The sequence below is a fragment of the Melospiza melodia genome, chromosome 1 (assembly GCF_035770615.1).
Source record: "Melospiza melodia melodia isolate bMelMel2 chromosome 1, bMelMel2.pri, whole genome shotgun sequence".
NCBI lineage: Eukaryota > Metazoa > Chordata > Aves > Passeriformes > Passerellidae > Melospiza > Melospiza melodia.
Window position 1 is genome coordinate 144,588,673 of NC_086194.1, and position 24,283 is coordinate 144,612,955.

Sequence of the window (24,283 nt, forward strand, 5' to 3'; positions counted from 1 at the left end):
ATGTATGTGATTAATATTTATATATATTAATGTGTGTATAAAATACATTTCTTACTTGTGGACCAGATTCAGTAAGGCAAAAACAACCAACACATTTTCCTATATCAGATGTTAATTATAAGTAACATTAACACTTTTCTCCCTTCATGTGTTAAAAATAGACTTGCTTATGAATAATGGTCTCTGCTGTGACACAGCAATCTGTCTGAGCTGTGTTTGCCAAGGAACAAAATGTGACCCAAATTGCCCATGGCCTGTCAGTCAGGACAGATTTTCATTTTACAGTGTAAACTGTAAAAGATTCCTTATAGCTATTGGATAGCAGATGAGGACAGACAGTAAGGGTTTAGCAGTGCTTTCCTTAACCTTCCCATTTCTCCCAGCAGTAAATGTAAATAGGTGGTTGCTGGCTTCTAATGGCAGCCATAGCACTCCACCTTAGCAGCTTCATTCATTGGGCAGGTGAGCTGCAGGACTGGCAATGGGTACAGCCCTTTTCTGTCATTAGCAGAAGAATGCAGGATATATCTGAATAAACATATTATTTGAGATCAGTAGAGCATTTCCAAAGAGGATCATCAAAACACCCCAGCTGACCATGCTTTGTTTCACACATCAGAGCAATCTTGGAGCACAAACAAGTTTAGTTGATAGGTATTGAAACTGGGAGGTGTGTATTAGCAGTATATCCACTGTGCGCCAGGCTCTAATGGTTGTTCAGAGCATGGGACCAGACTAGCCTCAAGAAAAGATCTCCAAAATTATACATCATGGGCATGAAATCCTTAGAATGGTTTCCTGCTGTCCTTCCCTTCTTGCTCATCAGTTTTAGGACTGGAACCCTTAAAAGGCCTCTGAAGGTCTTAGACAGACAAGCAAGTAGAGCCCAAAAAGGAAGAAGATGGATGTTCACCCAACAGAGGGAGTTGTTTCACAGTTTCTAAATACAGCTGTTAAAAATAATTCCACAAGTTTGAGAGAAAGGGTGAGGTTGGCTTGAAACAATAATATTAAGATACATTTGGGACTTTTTCAGAAAAAAAATAAAGTCATGCATTTTTTATTTTCAAAGCCATCTGAGTTTAATCTCTTCTGAAGCTGTCAAACATTTAGGGGCATTTCATAATATTTCTAAGGTTTTCTCTGCAACTCTGAATATGAGGGGCTTATTCTTAAAAAGTAGATGAGGTTCTAGAATAATCACACAGTTTCAGAATTCAAGACCTATAAAACCTAGTATATTCACAGCAAAACTACAAGAAATGCTAATATTTTTTGTTTTAGCAAAAATCAGTGTTCTTAATGCATATAAACATTTAGATCTTGCTGCATATAACTAAAAAGATTCTGTTGCCATCTTTTGTCAACATTGTTCTTGCCTAGCAATTTCCCTATCAAAGCTTTTGTAGTATTACGATTACCATCATTTACTCTCCTTCATTTAACTTGCACAGTTAATGGAATGATATGTAGCCTACATGACTGCACAAGGAGGGATATAATTAGAAAGCCATTGGAAACACATTTGGAAAATAAACTTCATTGCAATCACTGCTGGTCTTCAAGGGTTTTGAAGAGCTCCACTATGAGGCAGGTAATTTTTGTGCCTCTTTCAGGTTACATAAGAGGTCCTGTGCAGATTGCACAAATGCTCTGCCCTAGGTTGTGTGGCCTGGGTGTGCTGCTTTCTTAACAGAAAACCTTCTTGAGATAACAGGCTTCCATTGCTAAAACACTAACCCTTGGGATTTGGGAAAGTACAGTTATCTCCCTGTCTAACCTGTATGACATGGGTTTTTAATCCGCCCATTTTAATTCAGCCATTTTTATCTGACCACCAACTGGGCTGACATTACTGCTTTCAGATTTTTTAACATGGATTAAGGAAGTGTTTAAGGAAAGGAGAGCTGAACAAAGCAGGGCCCCTGCTCTTCAGAGCTGAGCCTGATCAAGGGGGACAGGTCATCACAATGTTGATGCTGGACACCAGAGGAGGTGTGTGCCACTTCAGGTCCTTTGGCACCCTCAGCCCTTAAGTCTACAACAGGAAAACCAGTGTTTGCCACCATGGAAGGTTGCTTGGTTCCCAGGGCTGCAGAAGCCTCCAGAACCTCTGTGAGTATTCAAGCCAAGCTCCAGCTACAGTTAAAGGAGTCTGTAGGGCAAGTGCAGACTAAATCAATACAACAAAAAAGCAAAAAGTAATTCTTGTGAAGGATGGAAAGTCATCTTAATTCTGCCAGTGGCCAGAGTGAACTAAGACGATTTTGCCAGCATGTTTTCAGTGGAGCCATTGCACTGAAGGAAAGAGAGCTGGGAATGTTCTTATCTTTCTCCTGCTGTGTTTTGCAGATGGCAAGCTGGGAAAAAGCTCACCTTTCTCTAATCACTTAAAATGTTGTTAGGAAGCAAAACATATTCAATGTCATGCAAAGATAAAAAATATTAACAAAGGCCTCGAAAGGCAAGATTCGTAGGATGCTGCTTTGCATGCCTTTTCCTACAAAGATATTTCAAGATATACATTTTAGCAGTGATTCAGCAGATCTTGTACAAGATTCTGCCTGTATCATCAATGGCCATGTCTTTAACACACAGCCCAGTGTCCATTTTCTCTGTGTTTAGCAATCTGCCAGGGTTTGATCTGCAGCCACTCCACAACCTTGCTGCTGAGAAGAGTGCAATTCCATGGTATCGGCAGCTGGCTAGGCAAGCCCTCCTCAGGGAAACGTCTGGAAAACCACACCTGTGTGCTTGTTGGGTGGAAGTCTGAGTGAACAATTTATTATGTTAATCATTATTCATAATTCAGCATACATCACATGGACATGATTATAGTAAAATTAGGGAGTTCTCGATGTCTGGGAAATTATTGGTATCTGCTCTATGGCTTTGGAATGCTGAACATTCACTTTATTAAAACTATATTATATTACATTATACTATATTAAAGAGACATAATATACTACATCATACTTGCTTTCTAACTTCTAACTACTGAACTGAAAATCTCGTGACTCTCTGTTCGAGAGTCCCGACTCACACACGTGGATCTAATTGGTCACCTCAGGTAAACAATCTCCAGAATGCATTCCACTTGCACACAAACACAGGAGCAGTAAATGAGATAAGAATTGTTTTGATCATTCTTTTCTCTGCTTCTCTCTGTTCAGAGGGCATGTGAATACCACAAATGATTTTTCTCTTCAGAAGATTTTTGAGTAATCCCTTGCTACTTAGTTGGTACTTAGTTTTAAAACTAAAATCATGTCAAGACCAAGCTTCCATGACAGCCTAAGTTCACTGAAAGCAAAGTCTTCAGTACCTTCTTAACCTCAAATCCTGTCCTTTACCAATGGTTTCTGAAAAGCTCTATCTCCTTTAGGTGATTTATTCAAGGAACATGATTGCACAAGAGGCCCTTGTGCAAAGCTTAATTAAATTATCTAATCCTTTACTGGCAGCTAGAAATTTTTTCTTGAACCATGGATTATTCAAATACCATCATACTGAGCAGCTCCCAAAGGCTCTCAAACCCTCATCATCAATCTCAGGTTTCTTTCTGAGTAGGAAAAGCAAAATCAAAAACCACAAGAGCATCCATAAGAAAGGCTGATTGAGAATTTCACTTGTATCCACAATTTGAAGATCCAAGGACCATCAGATTTTCCTTTAGCAACAACAAGGGCTAATTTGGTCTAATCTGTTAAATACAATACTTTGAGCCACACGTATTTTAAGCCACATTTTCACATGCTGGCAGCAAATGAGTGTCTGCCTCTGTAGATGTGATTTTGATTATAGCAGGGGTTTGTGTGATTCATCATCAAAAGATGAATTTTGAAGCACCCTGCCTTAACATCCATGTGTTATGGAGTGTGGGCAGTGGGTAGAGTGCTGCCCCAGGACCCAGAAGCCAGCTCCAATCTGGGCTCTGCCATTGGCTTGCCAAGTGACAAAGTATGAGACTGTTTTCTTTACTTACAGGCAATTAGGAAGGGTGAGCACAGTGCTCACTGCATAATGATTATATATTGGTATGACCATTTTTAGACCAGACCCTCCTCAGTTCATGACTGGGGCCTACAGGCATTATAAAGTCAGCAAAGATAGCACCATAAAGGTAAATTACAAAGGTATTAATGGCATCAGCTAATATAGACTAGACCTGAGTATGAAAGCCACATATTTTGGCCAGTAAGTGGGGAATGAAAAGCTTTGTTTCAGGTAGTTAAGCATATTAAGGACATTATGCAAATGATTTGATAAATGTATCCTCATTTCTGCTTTTATTTTTAATTTTCTGGATGACATTTTCATTTGTGAAATAATGTCCTTAGCCTATGGCCAGCTTTTCATAGCTGTTCTCAATTGCATTTGGATACATCAGAGGAACTGTAAGAGCTTCATGTCTCTCCACCTGTCAGGGGAGAGTGGAGTCATGGCACTCTTCCAATGCTAAATGCATTTCCTGGTAGCCAAAATCACTTTCCATAAATCAGAGAGGACTGCCTGCATTATGCCCAAGGCTGAGGTCATGTAGGGGACCAGAAGCCAGTTCTGAGAGTCTCATTTGTGATTTGATAAAGGTGCAATGTTGAGAAGAAATAGTTGAAAGTAAATATTCTAGAGAAATCTGCTAGGTGGGTGATGGAGTAGGCTTTCTGGTCTCCAGCCACTCATCTCAGCTCAAGATTCTCAGAGGAGGAGCTGGGGAAGTGAAGCATGCTAACGAGATCTCTCCTTTCAGCTTACAAGGAAAAGATGAAGGAGCTGTCCATGCTCTCGCTGATCTGCTCCTGTTTTTACCCGGAACCTCGCAACATGAACATCTACAAATATGATGGTGAGTGATGTTTACTGGAAGTCATCCTGCAGGTCAGAAAATGTGCTAGTGCTGGGAAATGACTCAGTTGTCCTCCTAGTCCATAGTATTAGTTGGTGAATATTTTGCTGATTTAATAATTTAATTGCTGGTTTGGGCAATTAATTTCTGTGCAGTGTGCAGTAGCCACAATGGTGGATATTGTTCCTAATAGGAGCTAACTAAACTTTTAACAATAACCCTCTCATACTGAGCTGTTCTTTCCCTATGCCCCATTTGAGAATTACAGTTCTTCAAAGCTGGCATAATTCCCAAGAAAATGAAGAAAAAATGAAAGGATGCCTAAAAAATTAACCAGCTTGGGCATTGCTTGCAGGGGGCGTGAAATGGCACAGAACCCTCATATGCATCCAAAATTGCTGTAAATTTTTATCTTTATGAGATTAAGGTATAATTAAGCAATTACAAATAAAATGGAATGTACTCCCGAGAATAGTTTTCAGCCCATAATCTGCCATTGCATTTAAAATGCCCAAGGCAAAGATGCTAAATAATTTGTCTGTGCTTCTGATCCTACTCTGATATCAGTGCTGTTTCTCTCCTGAATACTGCTGGTGTATTAAGGACTTATAATTTCCTACCTTATTGTGCAGACATGGAAGTGAAACAAATCAACAAACGTGCCTCAGGCCAGGCCTTTGAACTGATCCTAAAGCCGCCGTCTCCAGTCTCAGAAGCACCACGAACTTTAGCTTCTCCAAAGAAGAAAGAACTCTCTCTTGAGGAGATCCAGAAAAAGCTGGAGGCTGCAGAGGAGAGGAGAAAGGTACCTTTCCTTAAAAAATTATGCTAGTAATTAGACATGATTTAGTGTACAGAATAGCAGTTGAGTTTCCTGTCTCTTTGTGTGTTTTCCATTGCCATCACTGAGTCATGGTAGCCTGCATGGACAAAAATCATCAATATATTTATAGAAATTAATTAGTTCATTGTCCTTCAACAGCTTTCAAGCAAGCCTCACTGGTCTCAGTGCTGGGGAAGCAAGCATCACAAAATAGACCTAGCTTCAGACAGGGGCCAAGAGGGCTCAAATGCACTTGCTTACAATGTGAGCATAACTAATGCTTCATTCAGGGCATTAAAGCCCTGCATCAATTGCACTGACATCAAAGCCAGTGCAATTATTTTGTCTGAGTTTAAGAGGCAGATCTGCAATTCAAGCAGATGCTCTTGGTGCTACCAGATCTTGACTCCTCGTAGCATCCATGGAAATTATTCACAGGGTCTGCATAAGGCAGCAAAAATGTCTTATTTATGCAATATAGAGGAACATCCTGAGTAGAGTGAGTTTGGGATCATTCCCACACACTTGAATGAAGGCACTAGCATGGCACAGATGCTAAGAGACATTTCTTGCAGTTTCAGTAGTGATGGAAATTGGCTTTCTAGGGTTTTGCACAGACTACGTCTTCCCCTCTTTATGATCCTACCCACAATGGTAAAACACTGTTTCATAATCACTAAGTTTGTCACATGGCATTTGGAAGAGTTGTTACACCTTTCTCACAAAAGTTGGCACAAAGGCAGCTGGAAATACCCATTAACTGCTTATTTGCCTTTCAGCGTGACTGATGTGTTGAAGAGGTCTTCCTTTTCTCTAAGTTAGAGCTAAATCAGGATGCTTTTTCTTTTTACTTTTTACAAAGAGAAAAAGACAAACTCCAGATTAGATAAAACAGAAGATGACAATGAGACACTTACCATAACCAGCCTGAATTGCCAGGCTGGAAATTATCAGTGTTCTATATACACAAAGCATTTGTGCTGTGTTGCACCATTTCAGAAAAGTCATGACTGTCTGCAATGACCACAGAAAAATTAAAATTGGTAATATATTGTCCTGATTAATTCATGTTTCTTTTTGCTGATAAACAAAAGGAAAGAAGCAGAAGCTTTAGGATCTTTGGGCTGTGTCCTTCACCCAGGAGATCAATGTTATTTTGTGGCAAATCAGCTTGCACAATTAAATAGGCATTAGAAACCCCTTCTACCTGCCCATGGAGTCTCTCATAGAGGGTTTCTGAAAATGAAACAAGCTTATATGTCTCTTAAGCCATTTATTTCTCTTTTAAACAATGTAATTTCTTGTTAAAACTGCTGTTGACACAGCTTTTCCTGATGTCATCAAAAACATATACAGAAGTTCAGGTACAGCATCTGTGCCACAGATAGCCAGGAAAAGCAATTCCATTCTCTTTCTTTGCTGTCAGACAAGATCAGGGTCACTGCCAAGAGCCTCAAGGGAATGATTACTCTGGGGTGTGGCTTGTTATGTGTCTGCTGAAGTCAGTAGATTTGGATTACTGACAGGGCTTTAAAACCTGGCACGTAGTTTGGATTTAAAGTGAAACCTGACTATTCTGGACCTCACTAATTTGAACAATTCATCTAGATGATAACTGCAGTGTTGCTACTTTTGTCATTTTTGCTGGCTTGCTAACAATGACTCTGTGGTTCCAGCACACACTCATTAGCACTATCCCTTCTTTCAAACAAATATTTCTGCCAGAGCATTCATTTCAGTAAGAGGACATGACTGTATATCCAAGGAATTTCCATTTGCATTAGCACCTGCAGAGAGGGGTGAGCTCTCACTCATCCCAGTTATGATATTCCCCAAAAACTCAGTCTGTGAAGTTCCTGTGTGCTGAGTACAAATGCTCAAGTAAAGATACAGACACAGAATGAAATGACAGCAATAAAAGGCCTGATATTATGCATATACTTGGTGGAAATTACAAATTGAGTGTTTCAGAGATTTCATTCCATTGATTTCATTACTGTTCATTTCCTCCTAAAGAAAAACTCATCATGCAATAGATTGGTAATCAGTGATAGCAATAGAGACACCTGCCATTTCTTCCCCTTGATACTGTATTCATTTTGAATGAACATATAACTGAGTTATTTTAATAGACAAGATCCTCCACATTAGCATTGCAGCAGAAATTGCTGGGAAAGGAACAAAGAACAGAACAAAATGTTTCTTTACATCACTGTTAAAATCCCTGGTGTTCTCACATCTTAACTATTGACTTCATTTTTGACCCAAAAAAGCATAGTGCAGAGAAGGATAAAAAAGCAATTAGAGGAACAGAAAATCTTCCATAAGAAGATAAATTAAACAGTCCACTTTTCAGCTTGGAAAGAGACAACAGATGAAAGATAAAATATAAGTCTACAAAGTCATGAATGGTAATGGGAAGATGAATAGGAGCAATTATATTCTATTTCACTCAATCCAAAGGGGAAAAAACATTCAAAGAAATCATCAGACAGATATTTCAAAAAGGAATCATGTTTTCATATATTGTTTATTTAAGATATATTTGTTATCACAGACTGTTTATAGGTTATTAAAATGTTATTTGGTTCAAAAATATAATAGCAAAATTGATAGAGCACTGCCTTGTAGGAAATTATGTGAATGGAACTTGTGACTCAGGAAATATGGAACTTGCTGACTGCTGAAAGCTAGAGATATTTGCCCAAATTCATCTAGAGTTTCCCTCAGCATCTTCTTCCACTTTCTGATGCTAGACAAACCAGGCTTTTTCCAAAAGCCAGCATGGCTGTTGTTATCATACTTTTCAATCTATGTACAAAGCTGTCAGGCATGTCCTTCCAGCACAATTTTATCTCAAATCAAGCTTAACTAATGGATGAGAATTGCCTTTTTGGAAAACAAGTTGCTAACGAATTTTACGCTGCTTAGGAATTAGGTTCTGCTCTGTTAATTAGGCAGTGTTCATTAATAAATGTTCAAACTCATGAGACCATCTAGAGCAATACATGCACTTCAGCAGTCTCCTGCTTAGGCTTTTTCCAGTTTGTCATTCTTGTTTATTTCCTAGTAAGCTTTTACAGGGCTCCTTTCCTTTTCTCCCATTTTCTCTACCTCACCTGACAGCCATGACCTCATACTCTCAGAGAGTTTCACCTGAGGCATTTTGTATTTTTTGCATTACACAGCAAAGCCAATTTGGGCTAGTTACAGATTAGTCCTTTCCATTATAGAATCCTCTTTACAGCATGTCATTATTATCTTTTTTTTTTTTTTTTGGCATATATGTGCTATATTTTCCTACCTTGGTGGATAATCAGACAGATCTTTTCATCCTTCTCTGTTAAGAAATTAGAGCACTGCGACATTGTATGCAGCAGAAGTTTTCCTTACAGATATTTAACATTTATCAATTTTTACCAATTGACCTTGAATGTTCAGCTGTTATTATTAGTGGTATACAGACTTCAAGGGGCATATATCAAATTATTTGTTTTTATTGTCTATGTTCAATTTACTTAGTAGCATAAAAAAGAAACACTAAAGGGATGTGCATTTCTTCTAGACTGTGGATTATAGACGAGAAATTGTATGTAATTAAATCCTTTTAATGGCTTTGTGTTGGGATGAAACTGAATCAAGCTTATCCCTAGAGCTTAGTGTGACAAAGAATACAGGAAAACAGTCATATTTTTTTTTAATTTCATGCTGTTGGATACAGACTTCCAGCTTCCTGGGTTTTTAATGCTGTTGCAATGAAATGCCACAAGACAAGCCTGCTGTCCAGGCTGGGCTTGGCTCACTATGCTCCCCCCAGCTGCAGCCAGCCCAGAGCATCTCTGCTGGGCTTCAGCACCCAACTCACTGCCCCTTTGAGCCAGCAGCCTGCCCGGAGGGGGCTCTTGGCACTCTTAACCCATCTCTGCTTTTCCATCCATGTTTAGTGTTCTGTACAGGAGGCTGCTGGGGGAAGGCAGCAGAGCTGGGGACAAATGTTCTCCCCTGGACATTGCATGGCACCTACAGAACTGCTGCTCCAGGTGACAGGCAGAGAAGGGATGTGCTCCTTCCCTGTCAAAAGTCAACGTTTCTTCTTCCATCTAATTTCTGTTACCCTTTCCTACGAAATTTTAAGGTGAGAAGAATGGGAATGAAGACAGGCAATGCCCAAGACATATGTCTCCTGTCTTGCTCACCTATTGATCTTCCTTTCTATTGCTGCTGGCCCTCAGCTGCGCTTCTGTGGAGAAGTAACAGAACATGAAGCATTTTTCCATGTAAAGGTCCCAGTAATAGGTGTAATCAGCACCAGAAACAGATCTTTCTGTCACATTTTGATTTATACCATAGTGTGCCAATACACAGTTCACTCCTAAGTAACCAAAGAAATCAAAGATAGCAAAAATTCCAAGAAACTTCACAGCTCCTCACCCAAAAACACACATTAGCCTATAGAATGTGGGTCTGTAGGAAGATGTTTGCTACCAACAAGGAGAGGATTTGGTGTCAGGCACCAGGGTCTGTCTTGGAGCACATGGAGCCATGAGCATACATCCCAATGCTGGCAAACATTCTCTCCCCACTCTGCCATGAGCTTCTCTGCCAGTAATGAACAACCATCAGACAATTTGACATTGATCCTCATTAACTTTATAATGCCAGGCCTCAAACTGCAGCAGACCATGAGGGCAGAGGCTCAGGTGGAACTTCTTGCATGTCCCCAACATGCCTTGTTCAGCCCTGCAGGTCAAACCATGAGAGCAGCAATTTTGTGCCAGCTGAGGAAGAGAAAGTTTTCTTGAATCACAACATGGAAGGGCTTTTTATTTTAACTCTACATCTCAAAGGTTGTTTGGAGACTGTACAAAAATAAATTGAAAAAGAAATCCCCACCTAAATTTAAGAAAAATTTTTCATTATCTAGCTTCACTAGAAGCAGAGCTTCACCCATAGTTACAGATCACATCTCTGACTCTCCTGCCAAATGGATATTTCTGAGAGAAGTCTAATTTGACACCATTCCCATGTTTTTACATGGAAAAATTCCAGCCTCAGTTCCTTCTACTGAAAACATCAGTACTTCAAGTCACCATACCAAGGCTTCACCTTGGCATTTACATTGCAGTAGGAGCCTTTCCTCCTGTCTTCACAGTCTGCTCATTAATAGTTACTCTTAGATACACACTGTATTGAGGAACACCAACATTACTGCAGCTTCTTCTGAACAACTGCATTGTTAAAAAAGAAAAAACAGTCAGTGAACAAATGTGTTGTGAAAGAGGAGCACTCAGACGCCCTAGTAACTAAAGGTACTGCTATCTGAGGTTGAATACATTCAAGCTGAAATTTCCAGCTTAAAAGCAGTTGTCTGAACCCATTTCTTGTTTAAGAGCAATAAAGAATTAATTTTATCTCTGTATCAATTACTTCAATATTTGGATATATCTGTCAAACAAAGATAGATAGATAGATAGATAGATAGATAGATAGATAGATAGATAGATAGATAGATAGATAGATAGATAGATAGACGTGAGAAAATAAAGCAGCTCTTACTCAGATAAGGAAAATTTTCTTCATGTGAGTAATAATTAAACAATATATCTCCAAAGCCAGTTTCCATAACTAATTTTGCTCATGAAGTGAGTATTTAGTAGTCTGCATCTATCTCTGGCCAGCTAGGTACCAGATGTAGATTTCCTTTTGAACCACTCATCTCTGGAAACTGAAGATGCACATGATAGCTTAAATAAATATGACCTGAACATCACAGGAGAGGAGTTTGCCTGCAGTTTTAGCCCATCAGTATGTTTCTTGGAGCAAAGGTATCTGTACCAGGACTATTCTCCAGTATTTTTATTCCTCCATATTTAATTATTAACAAATAAATATTTTTGTTTCTCCACATTATTTTGAGGCCATTTAGTACCTTAAGGAGGCTTGTAAAATGGAGGGAAAGTGGTTTTTTTCCAAACACAGATAGTGATAGAACAAGGAAGAATGGTTTTAAACTAAAAGAGGGGAGATTTAAATTAGATGGTAGGAGGAAGCTCTTTAATGTGGGGGGCTGAGGCAGTGACACAGGCTGCTCAGAGAAGCTGTGGGTGCCCCATCCCTCAAAGTGCCCCAGATGAGGTTGGGGCTTTGCACAATCTGGTCTAGAGGAAGATGTGCCTGCCTATGGCAGGGGGTTAGAACTGGATGATCTTTAAGGTCCATTCCAGTCCAAGACACTCTATGAAGCTTTGATTCTGTGATGTAACACTAGATGCTGCAGCTGGAGCTGCATTGGTTATGCCTTGTTATATTTAAGAAGTGTTCTGAATATTCCCCCTTGAATATTGCTTTTTTTGCTCCACCATTTCGTATTTCTCTCTCCTTATTAGTTTTCCTTATATTTCATCTTGCTAACAGCCTTTTTTTTTTCATTTCCTCACCACATCTGTGTAAGAAACACCATAAGCAATATACAACTGTGTTAGAACTATCAAAAATTTGAAAATATCCCTTCTAGCGCTTCAAACAGTGTCAAAAATAAATTTGAAATGAAAACCTCCTATGTGTGTTGGAATCCTGCATCACTGTGGAGCTGTGTGAGTCCAAACACAGCCATTTAAAAGCCAAGACCAACAACAAAGGGAGTCTATTAATCCCAGCTCCCCTGGGTATCTAGGGTCATTCATTTACCCATTTCTGGATGTGTAGTAGACTTTGAACAGACAGGGTGGCCAAGTTCTTTTGCCAAATGGGCTGGAAACAGAAAATAATTTGACAATCCAGTACAAACACATAGCAGGCGCCTTCCAGAATTGTCATAAGGGGATTTCAGAATGATCTGAGCACCAGGGAAACAGCAGACTGACAGCTGGGGTGCAAGGCCATTAGAGAAGGGACATCAGTCTGAATGACATTCTACCCTGTGGATGTTTCATGGCAGGGAGGGGGGTTCCTTTATTTTGAACCAGTGCCAGTGATTTTCCTGTCTCAAAATTTGTCACAATGTGCCCTTAAAGACGTATTGTACAGGAAAATCCCATTAGGGGTTTGCAGTCACTTCCTGAGGCCTGGTTCAGCTTTCAAGCAGTCTCTTTCTGGTGCCAACCCAATTTGCATCCAGTAAATACTGAATTAGAGGATAAGGATTTTCTTCATTATCATGAATTATAGGACAAATTACTTTTGAATGTACTGTCTGCCAGCACAGCATCCAGAAATGCGTGTACTTTGATATGAGGGTCTAATTTTTCACTGTTCTCCAGTATTTATGATAAAAAGTCTTTCCAGAAGGCAAAAGGTTTGAATGAAGAAAACAAATCTTGAAAAATGGGCAAGTGCCTCAAAATCTCAAAGGCATTCTGCTACCTCCATTGAAAGCAAATGCTCTTTTAAAAAATGCTTCTTATCTGCATGGTCCAAATCTTACTTTTTATTAGCGCATGGCTGTGTCCTTGAAAATTGTTTTCCAAATCTGAAAAGGTCTGATTTTATAACTCATTATATATGCATATTTAAACACCATGAATGCTAGCCTTTCAAATTTACAAGTCACTTCTGAAATGTTTCATGGGAAAGGACATTATAATTACTCTGATGGTGTCTTTTCTATTCAAACTGCCTAGAGGAAGAGAAATGAATTCCCAGATTATCCATTACTTTTAGATCATTTAAGCAAAGGGTTCACAAAATTCATATCAGCAAACAAAATTTAATGATTGTAACTTTTCCAAAAGTAGATGAGAGATTTCTGTTGAGTAGTAAATTAAATAGAAAATGCAGAATAACTTTAGAAGCACTAGTCAAACTGGGCCACTCAGGTTTGTCCACAAGTGGGAAAGAGATGAAGATATTTAATTATTTCAGGTTTACATTGCATCAGATCTCTTGAAATAACTTTTTTACTTTGTAAATTAACCTACAGTTAAGAACTTTTAAATGCTAAGTATCTGAAATCAAACATTGTGTTCCAAAATAAACTACTTTTATTATATTATTATTTAAAATTCTGATATTTTTATTAAACCTATGGGGCTTTTATGATTTTTTATTGCTCTACAAAATTCCTTCTTTGCCTAGCTCTACTTGACTTTGGCTCATCCTTCTTCTATATTCCATCAGTGAAATTCCATCTGCTTTTGGCTTCATCTATCTGAGGAGTTTTGTTCCCATGTGCAACATCTTTCATCTGGCACAACAGAGTCAGAGACATGAAAAGTGCTTGCTATATTACTCTGTTCAGCATATGCTGCAAGGGAGAGAGGAGCCAGGAAGAGTCTCAGGGAGGTCCCAGCCCTTCCAGGAGGCCATTCCTGCCAGCAGGTGCTCCAGGGATCATTTTGGGAAATGGAGAAATGAGCCTGTAGCCAGGTCAGAGGTGAAACCCATTAAGTGATAGGGATGGAGGGAAGTGGCTCTCTCCTATCATCTCAGGCAGGCCATTACAGCCTTTCAAAGCCAGATGTGTTTTACCCCAACATCTTGCTGCAAGATGTTCTGCCCTGCCTTTGCAGCCTTTTCTAGAATCTCCTTTATTTGCCCTGTCAGTGCATTTGGTTTTATGCATATCTTACTTTCATTAAAATATTTGTTTTCTCCTAGTTGAGTCTTGCTCATATAGAAGAATTGCAGCCTTTTTCAGTCCATTTAAAGCCACATGATAGAATTTTGAATGTTTCATTACCACTAATTGTAATTAATGGTTAAACCCCTTAATTTAGGCCACAAACTAACTCATTTTTATGGATCACAATGGCAACAGTGCCTTGGGATCAGCACTGAAATACACAATTAGCCTCCCAGTGCCCTTTTTCATTCTCTGTTTTTCTATTTCTTCTCATGCTGCCTCTCATTTATTTTATCCAAAAGCACATGATGTTGCTCATCTTTTCCAAATAACTCTTTTCAACTAGACTTGCCTGGAGAATGGGCCCAATGCTGCAAGTTTTTGGCTTCTTTCCTAGGATTAGTGGTTTCCTGTTAGAAATTTCATTGAGTACACATAACAAAGCTTATGCTTCTGAGAAGTGAGAGAAGGAAGAACACAATATTAAGCATGGACTGCATGTGTTTAATTCCTACTCACAGTTTTCATCTTCCTTGAAAAATAAAAGCTTTTAACTAAAAATTTTTGGTATTTTCTATGCAATAAAACACTTATTTTCTCTTCCTAATGAGTGAGATTAATCTGAATATAAGTGTAATGGGAAGAAACATTGTCTGAGTTGATGCTGCCTGTCTTTCATGACAATAAACTTCCAAGCCTGTTATTAACTATTCAAGCACATTATAGAAGAGTCCAGCCTGGGTGAAAATTGCACCTGTCCTGCATCAGTAATCTCCACAGAAATGACTCTACATTTCTTCAACCTCAGGTGCCTATCTCTAAAGATAAAATGTCTGTAGCTAAGAGACTGCAGCTGTCAGAGGTTGAGCAACCACTGCAGCGATGCAGACGAGCCAGGGCAGCAGCACCGCAGCATTTTTGTTAACAGAAGTGCTTCGGACATTTCTCTGCTGCTGCTCCCTCAGGCGTGTACCCCACATTCTGCCCGTGCTTCTAAACCTAAAGCTAACCTAGTTCGGTCACAAAGTAACCTCCTAAAAAAAGGCAGCAAGCTTTACACAGTTTCCACACTCAGGGAATTGTTGCCCTATGGCAAGGAACTGTGCTCCTTGGCAACATGCTTTGCTCCACATGAGTATTTCTTCTCAATCTGTGTCTCTGTTTCCAGTCCCAGGAGGCCCAGGTGCTGAAACATCTGGCAGAGAAGAGAGAACATGAGCGAGAAGTGCTTCAAAAAGCTTTGGAGGAGAACAATAACTTCAGCAAAATGGCAGAGGAAAAGCTGATACTGAAAATGGAACAGATCAAAGAAAACCGTGAAGCTAATATAGCTGCTCTTATTGAACGCCTCCAAGAGAAGGTAACCACACCATCACTCCTCACCTTAGACTAGAGAGGAAAACCTAATCAATATTTTGCAAAGATGATGTGCATAGTCCATATCTCAGCTGCTACACTTGAGCTATTTTTAAGTCAGAGCTACTGATGCCTGTCTAAACCCTCCACGCACTTTGGAAAAGGACTGAAGTGCTACAGTCACACAATCACAGGGTGGTTGAGATTGGAAGGGCCCTCTGGAGGTCATCTGGTCCAACCCCAGGCTCAAGGGGGGCCACGTAGAACCAGATGCCCAGGGCCACGTCCAGGTGGCTTTTTAATATCTCCAAGAATGAAGACTCCCATTCCACTCTGGGCAACCTGTGCCAGTGCTCAGTCACCTCACAATGACAAAGTTTTCCCTGATGTTCAGAGGAAGCCTTATAGGTTTTAGTTTTTGCCCATTGCCCCTGATCATGTCACTGGGCACCACTGGAAAGATCCTGGCTCTGTGTCTCCTTCATTCAGGTATTTATAGATATTTGTAAGATCCCCCTGAGCTGTCTCCAAACTGAACAATCTAGCTCTCTCAGCCTTTCCTCACAGCAGAGACTGAGAGATGCTCCTTAATCCTCATGGCCCTTTGCTGGACTGCCTCTAGAGAAAGGCTGGTTTTCTAGCTTTTAAGAAGTTCTGTGAACAAATGAAAGGTCACTTGTGTTTAGATTTTAGCTTCTAAGAAAAGTCACTGATCAAATCAAACAACTGCCCTATGTCTGTAATTCTTGGTTTCTCAGAGGAGAAAGATGAAAAATTATGGGGAAAAAATCTTTCATATACAGCAAAAGAGGTCTGTCTTTCCACAAGTCTTGCAAGGAAGAGAGTAAATTTTCCTGGAGATCTTCGGTACATCCAGAGGAAACAGGGAATCACAAACCCTAGATGCAAGATGAATATGCCTTTCTCCAAAAAAAAAAAACCTACCACACAAGGGAGAGAAACATGCAAATAAAGATTAGAAGTGTTAAGAAAAAATTAATTAGTTCTGCATGAATGATCATTTGTTTCTCTCAATAATGAACTTCTAATATATTCTGATACACTATTTCAATAGTAATTTGGCTAAAGAAAATAGCTCTCAGGTTTTCAAGGCGACCTTCATAAGCACGTCTACATCTGTGATGGAGACAAAAGTCTTTGAGAGTAGGAAAGAAACAACAGAATCCAAAGGATGATGTCACAAGTAACTACACAAACAGGATGATTCTTGAGCTTAAGAGCTATACCCAGATTGCTTGACATTTTTGCATGAGCTTCATTTGCAGACACATTCCAAGACCTTATGAAAAAAAAAAAAAAGGAAAAGCAAATTAGTTATTCTCAAAGTCCAAAAGGAAGTGGGAAGGACAGCTGATGCATCTCTCTGTCCTAGGTTAATGTTAACAGACTGTTAAACCCTCAATGTGACAGCATATATGCATGAAACCCAAGAAAGACTTCTGAGGAAAGATGACTGTAACTTACTTGGAAACATTTGCACTGATCAGTAATTTAAAATACAATTTTGCCAACACCAAAACATAAAAAACAGACATAATTTGCCAACATCAAAAGTGAATTCTTAATATACAGAAAAAGAAGTGAGACATCTGTTCCAAGTCTTCTAAAGTTACACTGAGATGTGAATTCCTCAAGGAATTTGTGTCTGCAAGCTACTGCAGAAATAACTTCTGTATGCTGCAGTTAATAGGAACACCAAGCAACAAATCCCTTATAAAATCTAGCATTCAGTATTACAGATCTTTCAAGGACTGATTTACAGGTTAAGTTAGTGCAATAGATGATATTCTTTGTCATAGCCAGAGAAAGACTCAAGTGGACAGGTAGCTTCAGTGTTCAGACTAAGGAAATTATTGAGATGTTCAGATTGACTTATCTCATTGAAACTAAGTTCTTGCATCTTTATTACAGTTCCTAAATGCTACAAATAACAGAGTAACTAACATACAATGTGCAGGCAATTAATTCCTCACTCATCCTTCCCTATATTTAGTTTAATATCCAGGAATTCAAAGGGCAAATGTGAGCATGTGGCACATTTTGTGCTGCAAGCAGCACCTCTCTATGTGGCTCTTTTAAATGAGACTCTGTGAGGCACTGAGGATTATAAGACCATATCAGATAAAAGACTGAGCTCCAGAGCAGGAGTAGAAAGTAAACACAAAATGTGCCTCAGGCTGGTCTGGTGGATGACACCTCTCCTGTGTTGCTTCTTTTAAAGATGGTTGTGCTGTGAAACAAGTTTTGCACAAGCATCAAATGCATGACCTAAAGAGCTTGTCAGCTTGAACCTCCCTGGGCAGGGGGAATGAGAAAAGGATTTGATTTTTCTTTTCTTGATGTTTTCCAGGAGAGGCATGCTGCAGAGGTCCGTAGAAACAAGGAGCTCCAGGTGGAACTGTCTGGCTGAAAACAGCAATGGTGGATGTGACCCATCCCCACCATTAGTAAACTCCCCCTGCCTATATTATTATGGATCATGCGATATAAGTATGGGAAATGTATGACGTGGTTTAAAAAAAAGGTAAAAACAAGAACTCAATAAAAAACTTTAAAAAGAAACAAAAAAAATAAAAACAAAATTAATGCGGTCTCTTTGCAGAATGATTTGCTTGATGTTTAAAAAACTTGGATCTTATTTTGTAAATACTTACATTTTTGTTAAAAAATACAATTATTGCATTATGCAAGTTATTTCATAATCTTACATGTCCTGTAACAGGCTTCTGATGTTGTCTATTTCCACTCGGTTGAATTTGCTGGGTCTGTTCATTTGAAGCACCTCGTGTCTAATTCCATTCCCTGCGACTTCTCATTCCAACCCACCATGAGGTCAGTAGTAGTTCTATGGTGCTAGAGGCCAATCATTGCCTAATAACCTAGACTGCTTTGCCATCTATAAGCTTTCTTGAAACAGTGACTAGATCACAGGTATTGTGACTTCACATTCAGCTGCCCAAGACAAAAGGCTCTTAAAATGGTTTTTCAAAGGCAACTTATGCTGCAGGGCTCTGTACTGTGCTGTACAATTGAGGTTGAATCGCCACGTAGCGTGTTTGTTGCTTCAACTATTTGAGGTGAGAGGCAACAAAAACACCTGTGCAACAGAATGAAATGAAGCAAGATCAGTTTGAGACAAATTTAAAAGAGGCACGTTGTAACCATCAAGCTATGACAAGTTTTGGATTATCCAAACAGCCATACAAATGCTAATTGTAAAGTGAGCTTAATTCACCACTTGAAAATGTATTGATGGAGCAACTAATAGATAGCATCAAGTGGCTTTATCTGTAGGTGCCATGATCTATGATACTTATCTGATGCTACCACATTACATGCGTAATAGTACAAGAGGCTACAGAGTATTTCACCTGGAACCATGAGCCAGTTGTTACTGTTTTTTTATGACACTGCTGACTTCCATTCATCATGACCTTTACTCTTCAGTGTTAGCCAATCCTACCTAGGGACAGACATCTAGGACTAAGAGGGCTGAAGCAGGAGGAATGACTAGACAGGGTGCTTGTGCCAAGTACAATATCACCAAACCCAACACATCATCCCCAAAATAGCTGCAGTTTTGAAGTTGTCCCTACCCCCCCTGGAGGTTGCTGCCTGCATATTCTACTCTTCATTAGTGCTATTTTCCTGTATGTCATTGTGAGCAAGCTGTGATTAATAAAGAATTGGGGTTCTGTGAACTGAAAAAGGGCTTGTTTCTTCTCTCTTGCTCCATTACCTCTCTGGCATGTGCCCATGTAAGGGGAAAACCTAATGTGGTCGTAAAAGCATGGAAATGAGACTTAAACAATTATTAATAGACCAAGCCTATTTCTCTGCTAATATGGGACTAATCCCTGCTATGCATTTTCCAGTGCTTAGGCTGGCTGTTTTTAAAGATTACCATATAAACTGAGCCTATAAATGTGACCACTAGCACTGAGTTTATTAAAAAGAACTAGCTATATACACATGGACATGCAATCCTTAATCCTGACTCAACATTGGGGGGAAAATGGAATCTGGGGAAAGAAAAGTAAATAATCTATCTCTGGGTACGTACATCAATAACTACAACAAGATCCTGAGTGTTAACACACTGGTTTTCAGGGTGGAAAACATTAATTTATAGGATTTATTGAAGAACAAAATCACTTGGGTTCCTGCTGAACTACAGAGCTGAGATGTAAAATCGAATTAGACTCCATTTTTAACTGGACAAGTGATAAAGAATTATCCCTAGGATTAGTAGAAAACTAAACTAATTATTTGAAGTCATCAAAGTTGCATCATTTACTCACTCTTTCAGAGAGGTGGACTTTATGCTCTACATCTGCAACAGTCAATTTTTTATTTTAGCAGATCATTTTGTTTCAGGGCCAAGAGGTGGCCTGCAGTCAAAAAGCAGCAGAAGTTGAATGTGGAGAAAGGCTGTGAGCTCAACTCTGTGTGCAGTGAACTCAGAACCACAGAATGAAATTAGTACTCCAACTTGTTACAGCAGCTAAATTACTTATCTTTCTCATGAAATTACCAGAAGTAAACCTGGCATGGGAGCCAGATAGCAGATGTTGAGTCTGGAAGACATGAACTTCAATGTTGCCAAGCCTATAAAGTTTGTATATTGCTTTAAGCCCCAGTAAAAAAAAAAAAAAAAAAAAAAAAAAAAAAAAAAAAAGACATTATTGTAATTAAATTTAAGGTCCAGGATCTTAGCTTGAGGGATTGTGGACTCTGTTTTCATTTCCCAATGGCAAGCCACTTACAGTTTTCCCTCTCCATTGATTTAACAAATTCTGGAAGTACTTCAAGGCCTTTTCCTGTTTGTCTTCCTGGCTATGGTTGCTCAGAGAACAAGCCAAGAACAAATCTCTGCTGCTGAGCCAAGCAGGGCAACCTGCATCACTGCCATGGGGTTCAACTCTCTTCCTCCCAAAAAAGGGTGTCCACACCCAAAGTGCCAGCTGGGATGGTCCCCAGCACACTCTCACTCTGCCACAGAACTGTGCTTTACCTGCTAAGTGCTTCTTGACAGGCGCCCAGGCTGCACCAGGGAAAAGAGTGAAGATCCAGACAGTGGGAGCATTGCTGCCCCAGGTCACAAACCATGCTCTGCTCCTGCTCACTTGGCTCTTTGAACAGTGGAGGGTCTACAATTCATTCATATTAATGTATAACTATGCTTTGAAAGCCTGTTTGCAAATGCACTGCCTATTTAATCTCTAATAGCAAAAAAAGAAAATATCTGGAGACCTGCAGAATAGCCATTTCCTTCTTTTACTCCTTCTTTACATTTCCTTATATTTTGCTTTAGCACTGCCTTTTTAGCTCCTCCCTGCTTGTGCTAGCAAAAGTGTATTTTGGCCGTGGGTCTCTCTTCATGTGTAGCTTCAGATAAAGAATCTCCTTGAAAAGTAAGAAAATATAAGTATAAAACAGCTGCTTTTAAAGTATTACCATTTGGGTAAGACAGGGCTTTTTTAATTCAATGGCAACCAGAGGGTTCAGGGCTTTTAGATCAAAAAAATTAGGCTTCTTGTTTGATTAACTGTAGATGCCCAAGTCCATGCCATGAGCTGGGAGTAGCTGCTGCTGAGCTGCGGAACATTTTCCACAGACTGCCTGAGACCTCCCACAGGACAGGAGGGAGGCTGGAGCACTGGCATTGCACCACACAGATGTTTCCTCCTTTCACCGGGCTCTGTGATGCCTCAGAAGCAGGGCAGAGCTGTGCACCACATCTAGAGAGGCACTTCTGGCCTCTGACCTCTGCAGGTCCAAGGACTGCCACTCCAGGTGTGGTTAAGGTTAGATCTCCTCTTGGTTAAATCATCAGTTGTGTCAGAGCTGCCACAAGGCGACAGCCTGAGTAATCAAACAGGAATGGCTCAGACCTGTCACACTTCTTGTGGTACTACCAAAGCCACAAAATTTATGGTCAAACCAATTCACAGAATCATTACAATCACAACAATCATTTAGGTTGGAAGAGACATTTAAGATCATTGGGTCCTGGCATTATTAACCTGGCACTGCCAACTCCACTGCTAAACCACGTCCCTAGGTGTCACGTCTCCACATCTTTTAAATACCTTCAGGGATGGCAACTCAGTGACTTCTGTTCCAGTGCTTGATAGCCCTGTTGGTGAAGAAATTTTCCTAATATCAGAGTCACAGAGTCACAGAATCATTTATGTAGGAAAAGACAATTTAATCCAACCTATGACCAAACACCACCATGTCAATTACACCATGACACTAAGTCCATGTCCAGTCTTTCCTTAAATACATCCAAGGATGGTGACTCCACCACATCCCTGGGTATCCCATTCCAGTATCTAATTACCCTTTCTGTGAAGAATTCCTTCCTAATGTCCAATCTGAACCTCCCTTGGCACAACTTTAAGCCATTTCCTCTTTTACAGTCGCTTGTTAGCTGGGAGAAGAGACCAACCCTGCTACAACCTCCAAATATTTCCAGAGTCAGAAGGTTTGGATGTATGGTTTAAATCCACCACCAGTTCAGAACGTGAAAACAATGCCTTTTCTCTCCCCTTTGTTATCATGCTTCTTGTCAGATGAAGGGTTTTTGTTGCTTTGTTTTAGAATGACTGGAAGACAACGCTAACCCTTCTATAGCCAAATAGCAATGTCTGCCCGTTCCTTCACTCCAGAATCCCCAAACATGTGGCTGATGTACAGCAGCACTGTACACACACTCAGAGCTGCCTGCCTGTCTGCCACCCAGCAGCCCTGACAGAGAGATGGGCTCTGTGATCAGCACAGGAGAGTTTTACTCCCAGCACCTAAACCATGAAGAGAAGAGAGGAACTTCTCTCCCCTCTCCCAGAAGGAGTGAGACATTAGGGCAGCACGAATATCTTTCTCATCCCACTGTTGCCAGATCCCATCATGTCAAATCAAACCCTCCCACCAGGTTTAGATGGAGAGAAGCAAAGATTGCACAGGAACAAGCAGCCCCACATCCATCTTGCACCACATGCTCTGTCCTGAGCACATTCCAGAGGTGGGAAGAGGAGACATTCACTCAGCAGAGGGGATATCACCAGGGGGATATTGGGATAATTTCAGGCAGCTTTCCCCGCGCCTCAGGGCTGGTAACACAGTGATGTTGGTGCAATACTGCCGTGCAGTGGTCAGAGTTTACAGGGGGGAGCATCTCTGAATACACCAGGGATTGATTGCAAGGATTTTCTCTGAAGAATATCCATCCCATCTGCTGCACAGTTTACACTTTATATGAGGTAAATGGTGGGTTTGAAATCTGAAGCCTGAGTCCAGACATTTTTAGGTTTAACTCCTCTCTAACAGGAGTGGCACGACCACAGATAGCTGTAAATCCAAAGACATGACTGATATTTTTGTGTGGAACATGGAGCAGCCAGAATTAGAATTATTGCAGCACCACCATCAGAAGCACTCCTGACTATGGTAAATCCTGCATTACTGAAACTTCAAATATGTCTAGAAAGCAACATAATGCACAGCAGCCAGCTCAGAAAAGAGACTGAGACAATTATAAAAGCAATGTCTAAAGTACAGGGAAGGGCAAAAGAAGCTACTTCAGAAACCATCAGCAGATTAGGTACATTTGAAAAGTAGTTTTCATCTCCCAGTGAAGGAGAGAGCATGGTCATCCTTGAAGCTGTCCCCCTTGAAAAACACTGAACTCTTTCTCCATCCCCACACCAATTCCAGCCCACATTATATATGTGTATGTGTGTGTGTGTGTGTGTGTGTGTGTGTGTGTGTGTGTGTGATCCATAGCTCTGTGAGCAATAGGAACCAGAATATGCTTGGATTATCCATGGATTAGGGGGTTCTCCAGTGTGCAGTAAAATGCCTGTGCTCTAGCCATTCATAATTCCAGTGCTGTGCTGAAGCTCTGATGCCATCTGATCTTTTAGTTTTACTCCTGGGAGATACATGGAGATTCCTTTTGCTATTCAAAGACCATAGGAATGCAGATAATAGATAATTTACTTAGGGAAATATTTGCCTGCTTCAAGTCTACAATATAATGCCATGCTTCCATTCTTTTGGGTGGCAGTAAGTAGCTGCTGGAAAATGTCTTCCTGCTGTAGCAGTTTGGCTTTGGTGAAATGGGTCACAGAAAAGGGAGATCCTGGGCTATTCTTGATGGAGACATGAAAGGCATTATCCCAGATACAGCCCAGACAAATGTGATATGAGGAAACAGCCAAGCTACAACTTAAATTTCTTTTAGCTATGATAGTTGCAATGGATTTTTAAACAAACTTTGAAAAATAGGTTCACCCTATCAAAATACATTTTAAAAACATTAGTTCTTTAAAGACACAGCTTTCCAGTAAGTTATTTAGATAATAATTTCTACATATTCACAAAAGCTAAATTTCCCCATGTACAACTGCTTCTGACCAGAAGATGGCAATCTCTTATTATTTAATAGGCAACTATAGATGGCAAATTTTATTTTGAAGAGCCTTTCAGCCTCTGCAGAATCCTGAAATCCTGCTATGTGGAGTCAGATGTTCCATATTTACCCTAAAATATGGGCTTGGGTTTATATAAAACATAAAAGATAACACTTTTCTCTTCAAAATTCATTGGTTTTGCTACATTTCCTTAAAAATACAGCACTGGGCAGACATTTAAAATAAACTAAAGGATAAGG

At 39.9% G+C, this 24,283-nt stretch overlaps 1 protein-coding gene across 1 annotated transcript in view; it reads left to right on the forward strand.

The window, feature by feature from the left end:
* The window catches only part of STMN2 (stathmin 2), a 39,987-nt gene extending 20,672 nt beyond the window's left edge, over nucleotides 1-19,315 (forward strand). Inside the window, exons 2-5 of the mRNA XM_063170738.1 lie at nucleotides 4,751-4,846; nucleotides 5,479-5,651; nucleotides 15,398-15,589; nucleotides 17,957-19,315. Coding sequence (XP_063026808.1) covers nucleotides 4,751-4,846; nucleotides 5,479-5,651; nucleotides 15,398-15,589; nucleotides 17,957-18,016 — 521 coding nt within the window. The 3' untranslated portion in view covers nucleotides 18,017-19,315. The remainder of the gene's footprint in view (nucleotides 1-4,750; nucleotides 4,847-5,478; nucleotides 5,652-15,397; nucleotides 15,590-17,956) is intronic.
* The last annotated feature ends 4,968 nt before the right edge of the window (nucleotides 19,316-24,283 follow it).